This window comes from Typopeltis vanoorti, chromosome 12 (assembly GCF_054136105.1).
Source record: "Typopeltis vanoorti isolate ZY-2024b chromosome 12, IOZ_Tvanoo_1.0, whole genome shotgun sequence".
Taxonomy (NCBI): Eukaryota; Metazoa; Arthropoda; class Arachnida; order Uropygi; family Thelyphonidae; genus Typopeltis; species Typopeltis vanoorti.
The window spans coordinates 23,944,402-23,964,735 of NC_143560.1; the positions used below are offsets into that span (position 1 = coordinate 23,944,402).

Below are 20,334 nucleotides of genomic sequence, written 5' to 3' on the forward strand. Positions count from 1 at the left end.
TACTGTTTAACTTGTATATTAATGATATTAGTGAAGATTTGGATGGAGATATTCAGTTATTTGCAGATGTTGCAAAGTTTGGACGAACCATAAAGAGTAGTGAAGATGTTGTGGCTTTGCAAGAAGACTTGAATAAATTGAGTAATTGGGGAAGGAAATGGGATGTGAGTTCAATGTTGCAAGATGTAAGGTTTTAAAATTTGGAAAACAAAGATGGGATGCAGAATTTATGCTTGGTGAAAATACATTGTTGGAGGTAGAGGAATAAGAGATCTGGGGGGGTGATAGTGGATGAGGATCTAAAATTTAGGGGACACATCGCCAAAATTGTGAAGACAACCCAAAGGCTTCTGGGAATAATGCAGAGGACACTGACATGTAGAAGTAGGGAGATTCTTGTTCCATTGTATAAGGCTTTGATTAGGCCACACATGGACTATTGTGCCCAGATTTGGTCATTTCAGAAGGATGAAGAGATGTTGGAAACGGTCCAATGGCGAATGACTAAGGTAGTTTCTGACCTCTGGAATGTTGAGTATGAGGAAAGATTGAGAAGATGTAATTTGCAGAGTCTGGTGGAGAGAAGGAAGAGCGGAGATATGATAGAGACCTACAAGTTGGTAAGGGGTTGTTATAAGATCAATGGTGGAGAAGTTGTACAGAGAATAGTGGGAGATCAGGGGAGAACCAGAGGTCATCCCTGGAAACTGTATAAAGAGGGTGTGAGTAGGGGAGTGAGAGGCAGGTTTTTTTCGTGCAGAGTTGTGAATGATTGGAATGCCTTGCCTGAGAGGTGTGGTGTCTTCAAAGAGTTTGAGTGTGTTTAAGGCTCGGAATGATGAGATGTGTGTGTGATAAAAGGACCTCCCGGATGAATCTTTGACTCCATGAGATCTTGGGGTAATAATAATAAATTAAATTAAATTTGATTAAAATAATCAAATACAGGTATGCCTTGCTTAACACGGTTTTGCTTATCATGGATTTGATTAACGACAATCCCTTGATATACGCGTCAAGAGTTTGATTAAAGCACCTTTAAATTTACCAAAATTTCATCAAATACGACATAATGGCTACAAACCATGGACATGGGCATCATTGCAACTTTCAAAGCCTATTTTAAAAGACATTCTCAAAGAAGAAACAACAATGGGAGAAAATGCGATTAGGCTCCAACAATTTGTAAAAATTTTAACATTAAACATGCAATTGAAAATATTCATGATTCATGGGAGAGCTGTTTGGAATAATCTTTCGCCAGAATGTGCTAATGACTTAGGTGATTTTCAAAATCCTGTTAACAATGTGGTTGAAGAAATCATTGGAATTGGTAAAGACCTTGTTTTGGATATGCTGGATTCAAATTCAAAAGATTTCTGTGATAACGATCTTCTCGAATTTGAACAACAACGTGCATATGAAGACAACGAACAAATGGAATGTGATGATGAGGTTCCAAAGGAGATAAAAATCAAAGAACTGGATGGAATATTTCGCAGTTTAGAATCGCTTAAGCAACAAGTAATGGATGTGGATCCAGATATTAATCGAAGAATGCTTGTTTGCAAGGTCTAGAAAGTCATTTTGCTTGTTATCATAGAATTTATGCTGATAAGAAAAAAAAATTAAAACTGTTCAAACGACTCTTGATAACTTTTTTGTTTTTGATAAAAATTGCTGTAACTGAAGTAGGTATAAACATTTATTAAACATTCACTTTGCATTCATTTTTTATGTTTCTTAAAAGAGTACCATGAATTATTAATCTAGAAACCGATCATGGACGAATTGTACTGCTTACCATTGATTATTATAATTGATTAACGTGATTTTGATATACGCGGTAACATCGAGGGATTAATTAACCACGTTAATCAAGGGATACCTGTATAATCAAAGATCAAAAAATAATCAGAACACATGCAATTTATTATTATTATTATTGTTATTACATGACACCTCCAAGGAGTCCAAAGACTCATCGAGGAAGGACACCTACACCACATCTCTCGCTCTCTCTCTCTGTCTCCACTGCTCAATCCACCCACTACACCAATGCCATCTACCACTTGCCATCACTACTAGTATTTCCACAGACAATCACAAACATCCATGCCCACAACGGGATTCGAGCCAGCAGCCTTTTGGCTGGAGCCTTTCGCTAACTGCTTCACCAACTGCTAGGTGGTAGATGGCATTGATGATGGTTGTGTGTGGTAGAATTAAGTAGTAGGGGAGTCGGTGAGATGCGTGTAGCAGAGTGGAGTAGAGTGCCCTCCTGTGAAGAGTCCTTGGAGGTGTCATGTAATATTAATAATTCTCATTTCATTTTTCATTTTCAACAACTGTTTCATCAAATTCGGACAATTTCACTCTCTGTCACTCCTGTAGCCTCGCAACCTCTTGTTCTGATGCACTACTTCTGTTTCCTCATTCATGCTTTCTTTCGCTTCTACATTCTTGCATTCCCTCAGTTTCACTAGCTTTCATTTCTATTTCTTTCATTTATGCCATCTTTTATCTTTTCAGTCTGTTTCACATTTGCCTAGTGGTCTAATAATATATCACCCTTCCTACAACTCCATAATTTCCCTCATTTCCTATCCATTCTCTCCACAAACACATCTCTTACCCTCCACCATGCATACATATTACATTCACGACATCGAATCAATTTTGAAAAGTCTATTTTGTTAATGCCACTTGATTTTTGCAGTGCCTAGTCATAACTGCTTGCCTAGTCACACCAGTTGACTCCTGTATATTATTCTGTTATCAATTTCCATATTTAATTTGTGTTCATTTTTTAAAACTGTACAATGTTTTACTTCTAGAGATTCTTCATTTAGTGGGGTGGTTGAGTGGGGTTTTTAAGGGTCAAAGCTATATAACTGAGAAGAGACCTCCACATAGCCTTTAAAGAAATGCGGAGAACCGACCAGGGCTTATGACCTAATGTCCAATACTCACCTTCTCGTGGTGCACCCTGTTGGGTATCTACTTGGATACTGAACAAACGAGGTGGGCTGGGAATTTGGGATTTAGCCGACCAAATTGTATTCTTATTGGTTAAATCAAAATAAAAAATGATGGTACAACATGACAAAATTCCATGCCGGCTGGGGTGTCGCCCGGTTAAACAAGGCCCCCGTTGTTTTCGTCAGGGAACCAGGGCAAACAGCGAAAAGTCAGCTACTGGAAGAAATCTGAAAACAAACCCCAACTCAACATCACCAGAGTTAAAGATCGGTACTATCAATGTAAGAAGCCTGAATGGCAAAGAAATGGAGCTAGCTGAGGAATTAGATAAGTACCAGATCGACATAATAGGGGTGACTGAAACAAAAAACACAAAAACTGGTGAGATCTTTCTGAGCAATAAATACAAAATGTTATATTCAGGCAATGACAATCAAGGAAAAGCAGGAGTAGCCATAGTATTCAACACAAAATACGAGGCTAATCTTCTTGAATGGCAGTCAGTCTCAAGTAGAGTAATGTGGGAAAATATGAGAATGGGGAACTGGACAATGAGACTTATTTGTGCCTATGGTCCCACAGAAGGTTCTACTAAGGAAGAAGTGGAAGAATTTTTTGAGGCTTTACAAAAAAGCAACTGACACAATGAAAAAGGAAAAGTTGGTCCTTGTTGGGGATCTAAATAGCAGAGTAGGAAATGATTGTGAGACATACAAAAATATTTTGGAAAAATTTGGAGAAAAGAGCAAAGCCAATAATAATGGTAAATACCTGTTGGATTTCTACTCAAGACATGGACTGGTTATTACTAACACCATGTTCCAACATAAAAATGTGCACAAATTCACATGGAGAGAAGAGGCAAGGAATAAGAAAGGTCTCATTGACTATGTTATTGTTGATAGTGATGTTTTCTCCCTGGTGCAGGACACCAGAGTGTACAGAGGATTTGAAATTGGAAGTGATCACTATTTAGTCTTGAGCAGGATAAAAATGAATTTCATATTGAAAAGAATATCATGTAAGAAAGTTTTAAAGCGAATAAAAGTTGAGCAGCTCTCAGATGTGAACTGTAGACTAAAATACACAAAGATTATTGAAGAAAAAATGAAAGAGTTTGAGAACAGGAATCAAACCTTGGAGATTCAGTGGCAAACTCTGAAGAAAACATTGATTGATTCTGCCAGAGAGGCATGTGGTGTGGTTGTCTGCAAGGATAAAAAAATTAGAACTCCCTGGTGGACACAGGAAGTTAAAGAGGCAGTGAAGGAAAAGAAGAAAGCATATCAAAAGTTCCTGTCAAATAAGCCAGCATGTGCTCTTAGAGAATACAGAGACAAATGCAAGAATGCTAAACACTGTATAAAATTAGCTAAACAAAAGTCATGGGAGGACTTTGGCAAAAATATAGAAAATAAATATCAAGAAGGTGGCAAAATACTCTGGAGGTTGTTGAAGAAGCTCAGGAATGGAGGAAAAAGTGCTGTAAAAGGAGTTAGAGATGATAAAGGTGACATGAAAATGGGAGAAAAAGATATCCTTGAAGGATGGAGTAATTACTTTGAAAAACTGCTAAATGAAACAAGCAGTGATGACAGCACAGTGGTAAAAAACACTGACCAGGCATGCAGTCAGGGATACATATCCATACTTGAAGTAGAAAAAGCCATCAAAGGCTTGAAATGTGGAAAAGCAGCAGGAGTAGATGATATTCAACCAGAAATGCTGAAGTATGGTGGTATAAGAGTCTTACAGTGGCTGCACTGCATAGTTCAGAAAGCCTGGACAGAGGGACGAATTCCTGATGATTGGAGTAGAGCTCACATAGTACCCATATATTAAAAGGGAAATAAAACTGAATGTGAGAATTACAGAGGTATTTCCCTACTGAGTGTTCCTGGCAAAATCTATGCAAGTATACTTGAGAAACGGTTGAGAAGAATTGTGGAAGAAAAGCTTGGTGAAGAGCAAGCTGGATTCAGGCCAAATAGAGGCTATCAGGATCAGATCTTCACTTTACGACAAATAGTCGAGAAAGCATGGGAATATAACAAAGATCTGTATTTAAGTTTTGTCGATCTGGAAAAGGCATATGACAAGGTGCCAAGAGAGAAGCTATTCAATACGCTGCAGTTATATGGTGTCAATGGGGCATTATATCAAGCAATACTTAGTCTTTATTTGAGTTGTCAGTCAGCAGTTAGAATTGAAGGAAGTACAGGAAGATGGTTTAATGTTAAATCTGGTGTGAGACAAGGATGTACATTATCCCCTCTGTTATTCATTATCAATATGGATCACATTATGAAGGAAAGTGGTATTAAAAATGATATAGAAATTGGATATGTTAATGTCAGCTCTTTGCTTCATACGGATGATGTCATACTTCTAAATAAATCCACTACAAGTCTGCAAGATTCTCTGACTAAATTGAATAGCTGTTGTGATAGATATGGTATGAAGGTCAGCAATAAAAAGACAAAGACAATGAAAACAGGCAGAATCATTGAAAATGTCAACTGTGTTGTGAATGGTGAACCTGTGGAACAAGTAAAACATTTCAGCTACTTAGGCACGATTTTTACTGAAGATGGTAAATTAAATATAGAAATAGACAACAGAATCAGCAAAGCTGGTATGGTGGGAAGTCAATTGAATAAATTCATATGGAATAAGAGAGAAATTAGTCGGAACACTAAATTAGCTGTATACAAGACAGTGTTTAAACTTATGGATCTGAGAGCTGGGTCAGAAGTAAAACACTTGACCAAAGACTAGAGACCACAGATATGAGAGTCCTGAGAAAGATTATAGGTGTGTACAGATGGCATCAATGGCAATATCATATTAAAAACGAGGATATTAGGAAAGAACTTGACATTGTCAGCTTCCAGGAATGCGTTAGCAGAGCTAATCTCAGGTGGTATGGTCATTTAAACAGAATGGGCGAGGAAAGATTAGCAAAACAAGTGTTCTCTGCCAGGTTGGCAGCAAAACGACCCAGAGAAGACCAAGATATAGGTGGATTGATACGTTACAAAGTGCCTTAGACGATAGAAATATAAGATCTGATAATGTTGGAGTCTTGACAAGTAACAGACTGATTTGGAGGAAAATTGTAGATAAGAAGTTAGTAATGATGTAGTTTTTTTCATGTAGTACTATCATATCCTGTACACCCCTTGAGGGTACATGGCAGGAATTTGATGATGATGAGGATGATGATTTTGAATACTATTGATGTTTTCAAATTTCCTGCCTATTTTCAATCTTGGTTTTTTATAGCTTATTTTTAAGCCAAATCCATTATGGCAGTTATTCAGTTCGGTTAAAAAACTCACAAGACATATAGGTGATTTAGATACATTATATTTTTATTACAGCTGACACATGTATACAGAAAAACAGAATTTAACTCTAATACATTATATTCTATCTTATAAGGACATAATCATCATCAGAGAAAGTAAGAAGAGAAGATCAGTTCAGAATATTCAAAATATGAGTTGCGTAGCATGTGTTTACTCACTTGTACAAGTAGCCTAGTTGTGAAGACACTTCAAGCACACTTGGTTAAAGGGTTAAACACTTTGTTTTGCTTACACGTTTTGCTTACACTTTAACCAAGTGTAAGCAAAATCATTTACTTTTATTTGCTTACACTTGGTTAAAGAGTTAAACAAGAATATAATTTCTAGTCAAGTATGGTTTACCTACTCATGCATATAAAGCCAAGTCAACAGGAGACTGCATTATTAGAATTCAAAAAGAAACAATAGTCATATTTTGTATTTCAAATACAAGTTTACATAAGAAATCACAAGGTGTACACACCTTGTGATTTCTTTATCTCAAAGTACATAACTTCCCACTTCCCACATTAAATTGGCAATAATTATTCTTTGCCCATACTGCCAGTTTATTTAAGTCATTCTGCATGATCTCTGTATCATATAGAGACCCTGCAGAACATGATCTTCAATGATTTACCTAGAGCACTGATGTACAAATTAAATAACAGCAACTCAATGACAGAACCCTGCAGTACACTATTCTTTGATGTCAGTCCATTAGCCATCCTCTTAAGCATATCACTATATTGCTTGTCTGGTTGGCCTAGTGGTTAGCATATCTGCTTTCCAACGAACAGGGTGTGGGTTCAAATCCTGCTATCAGTGCAGATGTATGTGATTGCCTCTATGTGATAGATGAATTTAAATGCCTATTCACTATTTAAATGAATTTAAATAGTGATATAAATAAGAGAATGGATAATGGACTAAAATCAAACAATAGTATATGATGAAAGTGAAACCATGGGAAGAGGGGTACCTATTTGAAACCACAACCTTGCTTATTGAAGGTCTCAAGCAGCTTGAAAAAGTTCTATGTTTGGTCTCCAGAGCAAGTTGTCCAAACAATGGTAAAAAATGAATTTTTTTTAACTAAATAAAAATTATTTTAAAAAAAATACAAAAAATCCTTCGTCCATCACAGTACTATAGATTTACAACCTTCATGTGTGGGATTCACATTAAAAAAAAAAAAAGATTTTGTCTCTTCCCAATTGCTCCAATACATGAGAAAAGAGAAGAACAGGAAATCTAAGGCAGTTTCTGGTTTCATTTCTGATCATTAGGTCAGAATGTTCTCATCAAGGATGTGAGGACAACATTTTATCATTTGAGAGAAATTAATGACTTGAATGGTTGCAAGAGGAAGTCATGAGTGTTTTGTTAGTAAAGGAAAAAGATGACTAGCTAATGTGGTTAATAATGATTAGTGTGGGTCTCCTGCAATGAGTCATTAGGCTCCATGAATTCCTATATAATAATAATAAAATTTATGAAGTACTATAATAGTATCCTGGATATCCTTTAAGAGTTGGCTGAGTGGTTAGCATATCTGCTCTCTAGACAGAAGGCTGTGGGTTTGAATCCCATCATGGGCATGGATGTTTGTGAATGTCTGTGAAAATACTAATGGTGAGAGGTAGATGGAATTGGTGTAGATAACGTTGGTTGATTGAGTGGTGGAGATGGAGAGTTGTAGAGTAGGTGCCCTCCCTCAATGAGGTGCCATAATAATAATAGGAAATTATGATGAGGATGATATGCTGATTTATACTACAGATTTGAATAGTACCCACAGACCTTGCAGTAAACAACTGACTTGTTATATATATATATATATATATATATATATATATATATATATATATATATATATATATATATATATTACTGACCTTGCACCAAGAGACTTGAATCCATCTAGGATAGCAAAGGCATGAACCTTAAAAATTACTCAAATTTTCTGAAATTCATATTTATTATTATTATTATTGTTATTATTATTATTATTATTACATGGCACCTCCATAAAGGACTCATCAAGGGAGACTATTGTATATGGTTCCCAAACACCATGGCATCCATCTTTCATTATTATTATTATTATGTGATACCTCCAAGGAGTCTAAAGACTCATCGACGGAGGGCACCTACTCTACAGATCTCCATCTCCACCACCACCACTCCATCCATCAACTAGAGCAAATTGCTACTACCATCATCACCTACACCAACGCCATCTACTGACCACCACTGTTAGTATTTTTTGTCTGTAAACTCTGTGTGTTCTCAAGGCCAATTTGCCTGTATGCGGGATGATAAACCTGAGTTTCTAGGAGGAAAAACCCTGCTTCCTCTATATGAGATTGGCTAACTCACCTTCAATTGAAAAAATCCATATAATGATTCCTCTTATCATGACGAGAATCGACCTTAGGCCTTTTTCAAATGAAAGGCACAACATACTGTCGTTCTTCCAATTGTGCTATGGAGGTGCTGTTAAACCACATTCACCTACCACCCACTACATAGTATTTTGTCTGTTAACTGCATGTGTTCAATTGACTAATATGTCTGTTTGGGTTAAAAATAAGAAAAAATAAAAAGTAAAAAAATAAAAAGCAGGACAACCATATAGTGACTAATCACCACTGTGGATATATATGAAGTGTAGATCTCAAAGTTCAGATAATCCCAGTAAAAAATAATTTCTCTTCTACCTAGAGGAAAGAAGTGTCGATTGTATGTATCACCTCTAGAACAGGGTCTCCAGTTTCTGTCCTCCATTTTTTTCACAGAGCATGCTCAAAATGTCAAAAGTAATTAACTAGGAGCTAGAACATCGTTCATTCATTCAAGGGTACAGTAGTAAAGTAACCACTAAATTGTACTAGACTAACCTGACAGTAATACTGAATTCAGTATGCTTCCTGAGTAGCTCATGAATAATTCTGCTTATACACATGCTTCCAGATCATGACTGGAGAACAACTGAGTAGAGTAGTAATTAAGGGTGTTTATGCCAAGCACAGAATGGAATCTAAAACTCCCTGTGTAGGAGTTATATCAACAAGTGTTTCAGTTCTACTGAAAGATGAAAGATACTACAGTAAATAATGTTGACCATGTATATATATTATATATCAAATATACACAAAAGTTGGCAAAAAACTACATTCTGCATGATTCCTTCTGTAAGGATAGAACATGTGCATTTATTAGAGGTAACATTCCTTCCTAGAGATTACTAACCCACGAATTCCTTCTGTATGTTCTACCCTGAGTCGAGATTCCTTGTCTCAATTTTTTGCTTTCATCTTTTTCCTCGGTTCTCCTAATTCTGAAGACGACACTAATTTCTTTGATTCTTTATCTGAGACAGTTGATTATCTACAGTCTAATTCCACAGCTAGTGAGATCATCTTCCTTCTACTTCATGTTTATAATTCAATCTAGTTTCCTTTCTCCAACTTCATGTATCAAGGTGAAAAGAAAACAGAATTATTTGTTTTATTTAAAAACTTTCATGGCTTACACACGTAAAAAATTTACAGAATTTTATTCAAAAACGCCAATACATTTCATCCAATGTTATGTGAACATTATCAGGGAGAAAGATCGGTAACTACATTCAAAACATAAATCATAAGAATGATTCATAAAGCATATGTATACTAGCTCATGTCTCGGTCACAATTGAAGTATATAATTACAGTGTTCGAGTTCAAACGAACAATTGTAAAAGTTGCATGGATAAAAAAAAAATAATTTAAAATAATTATTTATAAAAAACATTATGAACAACTAATAGTAATCACTTCCCAAAACTTGGATATTGGCATACAAGTCTGAATGGTTGAGGTTTGGATGATTTCATGGCATTTCATGTGTTTCGAGGAAAAGTCGATCAAATTTGAAGTTGCTGATATCACTGAAATGAAGAATGTTTATCTAGTTCCAAAGAACTCTGTGCATAATGTCAAAATCATGAGAAGCAAGGCCAGACTTTTCAGATTCCAAAAATGTAATATAGTCTTGATACAAATGGATTCTAATCAAAGCAGAATGGTCAGTCTTTCCAAAATAGCAAAGATGAAATGAGAAGGCTACCTGATAGACACCTGGTAAAGAAAGCGGTAGTAATGTATCCTTTATCTATGATAAGAAGGCAGATGGCTTTCAATGTGGTTTGAAGAAAGTGTATAGATTGAATTTGCAAAGAATCTGTGCTATTTGTTTGAGGGTTCCATTTAGGTAGGATATTGAAATCCATTTAACATCAAATCGTAGTCTGTTTGAAGGATGATAATTATCAATCATTCTTTGAATAGTAGTTTTGTTGTATCCATTAGACATCAGATTACTTTTAATTTTATTCAGTTCATCTAACAAAAGTGAATCAGAAGAGTAGATCATATGAGCTCTATCTACAAGAATGTTGATAATATCCATCTTCTGTGATGAACGATGGTCTGAGGACAAGTGAATGTATCTGCAGGTAAAGATTAGTGTCTGATAAACTGAAAATTCAACATGACCTGCAGTTTTCGAATTATTAAGGTAATCAGAAGAGTAGATGGTTATTGGATTCATAGTCAATAATGAACTTGATATGGGAGGATAGTCGGTTTATTTTCTCCATGAACTGAAGTAACTCTGACTCAGAGTCAGACCAGACTGCAAATATATCATCAAGGCTGAGGAAATATGGTGACAAACAGTAGTTTCTCTAAATGCTTCATAAAATAATCAACTAAAGCTGGTGAGATAAGACTGTCCAATGTTGTTCCTTTGATCCATTTGAACAATTTAGTATGCCATGTAAAATAGCTTGCATTGATGGTGAATTTAAATAGGCTAACAATGTCTTCTGGGAAATTAGATTAAAGAGACTCTTCAGTCTTTTCAATCTAATTTCCCTATGTTGGTGAATAGGGAGACTACATCAAACGAAATCTCTCATTATTAGATAGACACAGGTCTTTAATTTTTTTATTAAAGTTAAAACACTGTTTTTAATAAAACAGCTAGTGTGGCCAGTGAGATTTTGAAGATGTTTTTGCAAGGTAGTAAATGAGAGAAAATATAGTTCACTATTGGATGTAGTGGGCTGCCATCCTTATGAACATGCTCATGATAAATGTTAAAAATACCAAGCAATTTTAAACCTGGTTTTACTCCATTTCCCAAGTAAGCAAACAGACAAACAAGTCAAGTTTGAGCCTGCAAGTGATGCAAGTCTAGCTGATCCTACAGGTAGTGCAAGACCAAGGCAACTCGTAGTAAAGGTAGCATAAGCTCTGATCACTAATCTTAATATTTACCCTTAATGCCAAAACGCATCTCCAAGAAGGGGATGCATGATGCTTTGTATTAAAGGCAAGAGGCCACTACCCAGATCGGTTTCAACCTTTATTGAGGTCTCACAGTGGGAGCTGGGCTAGAAATACCAAGATTTCGTAATACAGAGCTTATAAGTATTTTACCAGAACAAGTTGCCATAAGGTGTTTTAACCTTATTAAATAAAAATCTCTGGAGGAGATATAAATGTAGAAAGTATTTTACCTTGGGTATAGTAAATGTTAAAAATACCAAGCAATTTTAAACCTGGTTTTACTCCATTTTCCAAGTAAGCAAACAGACAAACAAGTCAAGTTTGCGCCTGCAAGTGATGCAAGTCTAGCTGATCCTACAGGTAGTTCAAGCTCTGTATTACGAAATCTTGGTATTTCTAGCCTAGCTCCCACTGATGAGACCTCAATAAGGGTCGAAACCGGTCTGGGTAGTGGCCTCTTGCCTTTAATACAAAACATCATGCATCCCCTTCTTGGAGATGTGTTTTGGCATTAAGGGTAAATATTAAGATTAGGGATCACAGCTTATGCCACCTTTACCACGAGTTGCCTTGGTCTTGCACTACCTGTAGGATCAGCTAGACTTGCATCACTTGCAGGCGCAAACTTGACTTGTTTGTCTGTTTGCTTACTTGGGAAATGGAGTAAAACCAGGTTTAAAATTGCTTGGTATTTTTAACATTTACTATACCCAAGGTAAAATACTTTCTACATGCTCATGATGTCCACGTAATGCTGGATAAAACATATTTGAGTTTATTTATGAATAAAATTCTACATATTTTTTTTTACATATGTAAGCCATGAAAGTTTTTGAATATGTCTAATACACATGCTCCATTAAAACTATATACTAAGTAACAGTTGTACAAAAAATAGTTGTAAGTAACAGAAGAAGATCTTAAAATAATACTAATACTACTGTATTAATACTAATAATACTAATATATATTGCAGCTACATCAGATATTGTCAGTTAAAGATTATCTAAAATTTTTAACCAAGTTTAGCAAAGATTACAAAAAGCAGCAATCTTACCAGTATTAGGTCTTGGACATGGATCACATGAATGACCCCAGGCTTTTCCAACAGTACAACAGCATAACATTTTTCTATATAATCCATCAAATGGTCTAAAACATCGTCCTTTATCATACACAGAGAAGCAAGGCTCTTCACGTAAATCTGTCAAATGGTTTGTTAAATGTGAGTTTACACAAATGAAATGAAATCTCATGCATTTATTTACTTTAATATTTTGAGTGCTATAATCATATAATCATTATTGTGAGATCTCCAGGGAGTCAAGGGACTTGTCGAGTGAGGCAATATATTACTCATATCAGCAGTCATACTTGATCTTAAACTCATTCACACTAGTTGCACTTCAAATAAGGAAACTGTTTTACACACACTCTGGATCATCATTTACTGACAATCTGCTTTCCGTAACTCTCTGAAAGAGATCTCACTAAAACAAATAATTTTTCCATGCTTCTGTTACCAAATACATTCAAGTGCAGGCCATCAATCTAATACAAGTCCAGATTAAATATAGATTAATTATTATTATTATTATTATTTGCTTGACCACCTCCATGCAGTCACAAGACTCGTTGTGGGAGGTCAATGCTAGTCAACACAAAGTCTATCATACAAATCCTTAAAAAGATCCATTCTTTATACTTTCACCATCCTCTCAGGCAATGCATTCAACACTACTACCATTTTCCCATGCAAAAAAAAAAAAATTACTTCTTACCCTTTTACTCACTACTTTCTTTTCAACTTCAGGGGATAGCCCCTTGTCCTTGTTCATTCCCCTCATTCTATCATATTATAAATTTTTTCAGTGGTAATCCAATAATAACCCTTCAACAGCTAAAATGTTTCACTCATATCTCCCATTTGTCTTCAATCGACCAAACTCTGCAGTGTGCAATTCCTCAGTCTATCTTCATAATCAACATTGCACAGATGATCATTTTTATGATCATCTGTGCACAATAATTTTTGTTATTGTCTCTGTACGCTCTTCAACGTTACTTTATCACCTCAGCCCCTTCAAATCCTGGTGGACAGACCTGAGCACAGAAATCCAGATGGGGTTTGATCAAAGCTTTGTACAACAGGAACACCACTCTTTTATCTCTCATGGTCAACGTCCTACTCATGACTATTAAATTATTTAAGGAATTTTCAACGTATACTGGAATATTAATTAAAAGAAACTTTAATGAATACTTCCTATATTTCGGTAATGTCACATTGCCATCTTCATGGGAACATACAAATATGGCACGTGGATGCAGGCACTACAAAAAGCAAATGAGGCAGAAGATAAGAAACTACTGTTGTTCCTATAGTCCTAATGGTGCCCCCTAGTGGGCTATACTGGGTTGTCTTGGCTGTTGGGCTATTGTTCTCATGATGTAAGTCTTCCAAATTTGTGGCAGTCTCATGCACCCAAATTTGTTGAGGTTTGGAAAATTTTTTAAGCTGAGGCTGATTCTATGAATAATCTTTTGTACTTAAACTTGCTGGGGTGTATTACTTTGGCTTTCTTCCAACGTATTCTGTGGCGGGTATCTAGAGCATGGTCTGCAAGCCCAGAGTGGCTGTACTGGTGAAACCAGATGTCTTTGTGTTTTGAAATCCTGATATTCGCTGTCCTGCCTGTTTGGCCAAAGCAGGACAGTTCACAGCTGCAAGGGACCTGGTATACCCCAGGTAGGTCTAGGGGAAGTGGTTGGTCTTTGGTGGAGCGGATAAGGGATGCCAACTTTTTATATGGACTGTAACAAGAAGTCAGGTCATATTTTTTAAGGATTTTTGGTTATTTTTTCCGAGGTGCTCCGGATGTAGGGAATGGTGATAGATTTCGTGTAATCTATATTGTGAACACCAAACCCATTCAAAAGCAATTTATCAACTGTAAACATTCCAACTTTCCTTCAAATTCACACCTCACATTCACAAACTGAACCCCTTCCCTCCCCCACCTCTACCTCACACAACTCAGCCATCTTGCTATTCGTTATCTCTGCACTCCTCAACTCACTATTATCATATCTGGGCAACATGTCAACAACTTTTACAATGCTATTATCTTTTATCTATCGCAACAACTTCCTCAAGTGAGGGCGCTAGTGGGCCAAGCGCTGCGGATGTGATTTGAAGAGCTCCTGATTCAGATAAGTTTTACTAGGAATAATTAAGTATATATGCATAATTGTTTAAGTAAGAGCGGCTGTAAACATTGTACGCTACCAATATTATTAGTGTGGGAGTTTTTTTCTTGCCTAAACTAAATTACGAAATCGTTATTATTAGACCTAGTAACCTGCAGAGAAAGAAAAAAAAAATGGCGGCGGCATTGTCATTCCATGATTTTAATTTAGATTTCAGTCGTTTTGTTAAGTGTGAGGTCTGTTATATGTATTCCTTCGATTAAATAAATGATTTGTGGATGTTTAGTGCAGATGGAAGAAGGGTGTGTGCGAAGTGTGACCTGAAAGAGGAACTGATGAATGCGAATATGAAATTGATGAGAGAAAGTGCTAGTACCGATTGTGTCGCGAGTGCATGTTTGAAAGAGAAGGATGGTGAGTAAAAAGAGGGGAGAAATAATTTTAAAAAACCAGGGGGAAAAAAAAAAGCGATTTGACAACCGTAACGGATGTTAAAAGGGATGAAAGTGAGGTGGAAAGAAACGAAATTGAGAGAATGAATGAAACTAGAAATGGCGTGATGCAGAAATCGCAAGTAAAAAAAATCAAAAGAATAAATGATAGTGAAAAAAGAATGAATGATGGCGAAAGTTGGACGCATGTTGGAACGAAAGTACTGAACCAAAGAAAGATGAATGACAGTAAAAGTGAGAAGAATGATGGCGAAAGTTGGAAGCATATTAGTCCGAAAGTATGGAAACAAAAAAAGATAAATGAGAGCGAAAGTGAGAAGAATGATAGTGAAAGTTGGACGTATGTTGGACCGAAAGTACAGAAACAAAGAAGGATGAATGAGAGGGAAAGTGAGAAGAGGGGGTCGAGAGTTAGAAAGTTAGAAAGATTTAATGACAAAGAGAATGTGTCGCGAGGTTCGGAAGGTGAATTGGATTGGATGAAGCAAGAAATGAAATGAATGCAGAATGAAATTAAGAGAATTCAGGTCAAAACTATTAAAATAAATCATGATGGCATGAAAGAGTTAACGAAAGATAAGTGAGTGGCGTTGTATGGCAACTCCATTATTAAAGGTGTGCTAGAGGATAAAATGCACAAGGTATGTTTTCCAGGGGGTAAAATGAGTAGAGTGATTGAGGCATTGAATATGAAGCGGGAGCGAGCAAAAGAGTTAATTGTATTAATTGGTACAAATGATTTGAGAGAGAACAAAGAGCATGTCAAAATGAATGTCAGGAGACTGCTTGAAAAGATAAAAGAGAATAGTGTGACAGGAAGGGTAGTCAGTGTGTTGCCTAGGTACGATTGTACTGAAATGAGGCAGAGAGCAAGGATTATGAATGCTATTCTGGCTGAAATGTGTGAGGAGATGGGAGTACAGTTTGTTAATGTGTGGAATGAGTTTGAGGGACGGAGTGAGCTGTATGGGAGCGATGGACTGCATTTGAGTGGCTATGGTGTGAGTCGCTTGGAGAGACTGCTGCTGGAAAGTAGAGAAGTGAATAGAGAGAATGAATCAGATCGAGAGGGGAGTGATGTGGAAGAGCAGGAGAGTAAGACAGGAGAGATTGAAGAAGTGGAAATGAATGGGGAAGTGAGTGGTATGAGTATAGAAAATGAGAGAATGGGTATGCAAGAGGAGCAGGGAAACGGGGGAGGCTCAGGGTGGACAGGGGTACACAGCGTGAGAAAGGTGGATGCTCCAAGAGGAGGTGAGAGCATGTGTAGGCAGGAAAATAATGGGAGGACCAGGGATCAAGAGGAAACAGATGGAATTGCAAAGGGTTCTAAAATGAAGAAGCAGAAAGGGAAATGGCCCCAGTCCAGCATGGAGAAATCACATCGAGTGAGTGGTATCAGTGGAACTAGTTGTAGATCCAGAAATGAGCTGTTGTGTTTGTATACCAATGCTAGAAGTATAAGAAACAAGGCAGATGAAATGGTTGCACTAATTGCATCTGAGCACCCAGAGATTGTCAGAATAAGTGAGACATGGTTAGATGAGGACGACATCCTGACAGGAATAGAGATGGAAAGGTATGATGTGTTTCGTGAGGATAGAAGGGGTAAAAAGGGAGGGGAGTGCTATTGATGATAGAGAAAGAGTTATGTCCATACAAGGTAGAGATGCAAGGGGGAAATAGGGCCAGTGGTTTTGAGGCAGTATGGTGTGAGATAGAGGTAAATAGAATCAAATACTTGGGGGGATGTTGTTATAGACCTGGTAATGTGGATGGTGGTGATAGTGAAATGTATAGTCAAATAAGCCAAGCAAATAAGAAAAGGGTGATCATTATGGGTGATTTTAATTATGGCAATATAGACTGGAATGAAGAGATAGCAACTGGAAGTAAAGAAAATGAGTTTCTTGAGTTTTTGAGGGATAACTACCTCAGACAGTATGTAACAGAGGGCACCCGAGGATTAAGGATCTTGGATTTGGTCATCTCATCGGAGGATGTAATTATCAATGAGGTGTCAAATCATCCACCAATTGATGAAAGTGACCATGAGGTGATTACCTAGGTGGTTGCCAGCAGTGCAAGGACCCCTGTGAAAAAAGGGTATATGTGGAACTACAACGTGGGGGGGGGGGTGATTATGAAGAGCTCAGGAGACAGCTTGCAGGTGTAGCATGGAATGAGGAGTTAGCTGGTGGAAAAGAGATCAATGCAGCTTGGGGGATTTTCAAAAACTTCTTAGTAGATGCAATGTCTAAATGTATACCATGTGTGAGAAGGTTAAATAAGGTAGGTGTGAGATGGATGAATAAAGAGATTAAGCATGCAATACAGAGAAAAAGGGCATTGTGGAGGCAGCATAAGAGAAGTGGAAGTAACCAATTTCATGAGGTCTACAAAGACCAGGCAAGGAGGGTGGCTTGGTTGGTGAGAGTAGCTAAAGAGAGGTATGAACAGCAGTTAGCTAATGAACCCAAAAAGAATCCTAGGGAGTTCTTTCGATATGTAGCCAGCAAAAGAAAGAATGATTATGGAAGGATGACATTGATTGGAGGAAATGGTATAAAGACAACTGTTGCAGAATGTGTGGTGGAGATACTTAATGAGCAGTTCATAACGATCTTTCAATATTGTGTTTGTGACTTCATGAAGAGATTAAGAGCAGTTGATGATGGGGAGGAGAGACTGACTGTAAGTGAGCAAGAGGTGTTTGGGGAGTTGAGTAAACTAGATGTAAATAAGGCTGTGGGACTTGATAATATATCACCGCATATTCTGAAGGAATGTGCCAGAGAGTTGACACCTGCCTTGACATATTTTTTTAATACGAGTCTTGCACTTGGTCAAGTTCCAAAAGAGTGGAAGGAGGGCAAGATTGTGCCACTTCATAAAGGAGGTGATCGAACTCAAGCATCAAACTATAGGCCTATCTGTGTGTCAGGTGTTGTGGTTAAGTTGTTGGAGAAGCTTGTGAGAACTAGGATCCAGAGTTGGACTGACAACAATGGTATAATCTTTGATGAACAGCATGGATTTGCTAAAGGGAGGTCATGTTTTAGTAATCTACTTACTTATTACAATAAAGTGAATGCTTCCTTGGACAGAGGAGAAGGATACACAGTAATATACTTGGATTTCGCAAAAGCTTTTGATAGAGTACCTCATGATAAGTTGGCAGTCAAACTAGAGCAGATGGGGTTGGATATTAGATTAATGCATTGGATTGGAGACTAGCTATCTGATAGGTATCAGCAAGTTGTGTATGGGGGTGCAATATCCAGGAAAAGGAAAGTCACTAGTGGACTGCCTCAAGGGGTCTGTTTTAGGGCCATTACTATTTAACTATATTAATGATATTGGCGAAGATTTGGGCGGAGGTATTCAGTTGTTTGCGGATGATGCAAAGTTGGGACGAACCATAAAGAGTAGTGAAGATGTTGTGGCCTTGGAAGAAGACTTGAATAAATTGAGTGATTGGGCAAGCAAATGGGGATGTGAGTTCACTCTTGCGAAATGTAAGGTTTTAAAATTTGGAAAACAAAGATGGGATGCAGAATTTATGCTTGGTGAGAATATATTGTTGGAAGTAGAGGAAATAAGAGATCTGGGGGGGGGGTGATAGTGGATAAGGATCTAAAATTTAGGGGACACATCGCCAAAATTGTGAAGACAACACAAAAGCTTCTGGGAATGATGCGGAGGACACTGACGTGTGGAAGTAGGGAGATTCTTGTTCCATTGTATAAGGCTTTGATTAGGCCACACATGGACTATTGTGCCCAGATTTGGTCACCTGGTTTTCAGAAGGATAAAGAGATGTTGGAAAGGGTCCAAAGGCGACTGATTAAGGTAGTTTCTGACCTCTGGAATGTTGTTGAGTATGAGGAAAGATTGAAAAGATGTAATTTGCAGAGTCTAGTGGAGAGAAGGAAAAGGGGAGATATGATAGGGACCTACAAGTTGGTAAGGGGTTGTTATAGGATCAATGGTGGAGAAGTTCTACAGAGAATAGTGGGAGATCAGGGGAGAACCAGAGGTCATCACTGGAAACTGTATAAAGAGGGTGTGAGTAGGGGAGTGAGAGGCAGGTTTTTTTCATGCAGAGTTGTGAGTGATTGGAATGCCTTGCCTGAGAGTGTGGTGTCTGCAAGGAGTTTGAATGTGTTTAAGACAAGGTATGATGAGATGTGTGTGAGATAAAAGGACCTCTTAGATGAGTCTTTGACTCCATGAGGTCTTGTTTAACAATAATAATAATAATAATAATGTCTCTATCAACATTCTTTTTTTCACCAACGAAGTCATTTGCACCCACAATCTCCACTAATTCTGATGCCTACACTTTCCTTGTCTGCAAAGCATCAATTATTTGTCTCAATGTTCCACCAGGAAAACATGTTTTGTGTGTACTTTGTTAGTAAACACATCTCTAATGATCAAGGCAGAATACAATGATATACAATTATCCTTTGACTGTTCCTTTGTAATACTCACTTCCTCCTTCTCATTCACATCAGCCAATCTTTTCTTTAGATGTTTAATCTCATCTTTCAGATGCTTTATTTTATTTTTCATTTTTATCAGCTGTTGCTCAAGCTCTTCTACTACCATCTCTTTGTTATCGTGACTAACACTTCCATGCAAGTTTTTTTGACTACTGGTGACACTAGCTCCCATTACGAAATACTGTTACCTATCAATACACATTTACTTATTCACTTTTTACTCTTATGAAGTGAATAAGTTCACTTAGTCACTTATTTTTTTTTATTCTTCATTATATAAATTATTTTACTCTTTTCTATAAGTCTATTATAATTTTTTTTATGAAAATATCATATATTTTTAAAAATATGAAATATCCTTTGTTTTATGAAACTGGGCATTGCTGAATAAGAATATTCCAAAAACACTATCACTGACACCATTTATAATAGCTCCCAATTATATCATACAATTATTCAAAACAGCTAACACAACTTGATGCAGTTTCTGCAA

At 37.0% G+C, this 20,334-nt stretch overlaps 1 protein-coding gene across 1 annotated transcript in view; it reads right to left on the reverse strand.

Annotated features, from left to right (window-relative positions):
- Nucleotides 1-20,334, reverse strand: part of LOC150100631 (fibrillin-1-like) — a 1,594,375-nt gene that overhangs the window by 1,035,166 nt on the left and 538,875 nt on the right. The window contains exon 22 of the mRNA XM_090401848.1: nucleotides 12,729-12,875. Within this exon, the coding sequence (XP_090257974.1) occupies nucleotides 12,729-12,875 (147 nt within the window). The remainder of the gene's footprint in view (nucleotides 1-12,728; nucleotides 12,876-20,334) is intronic.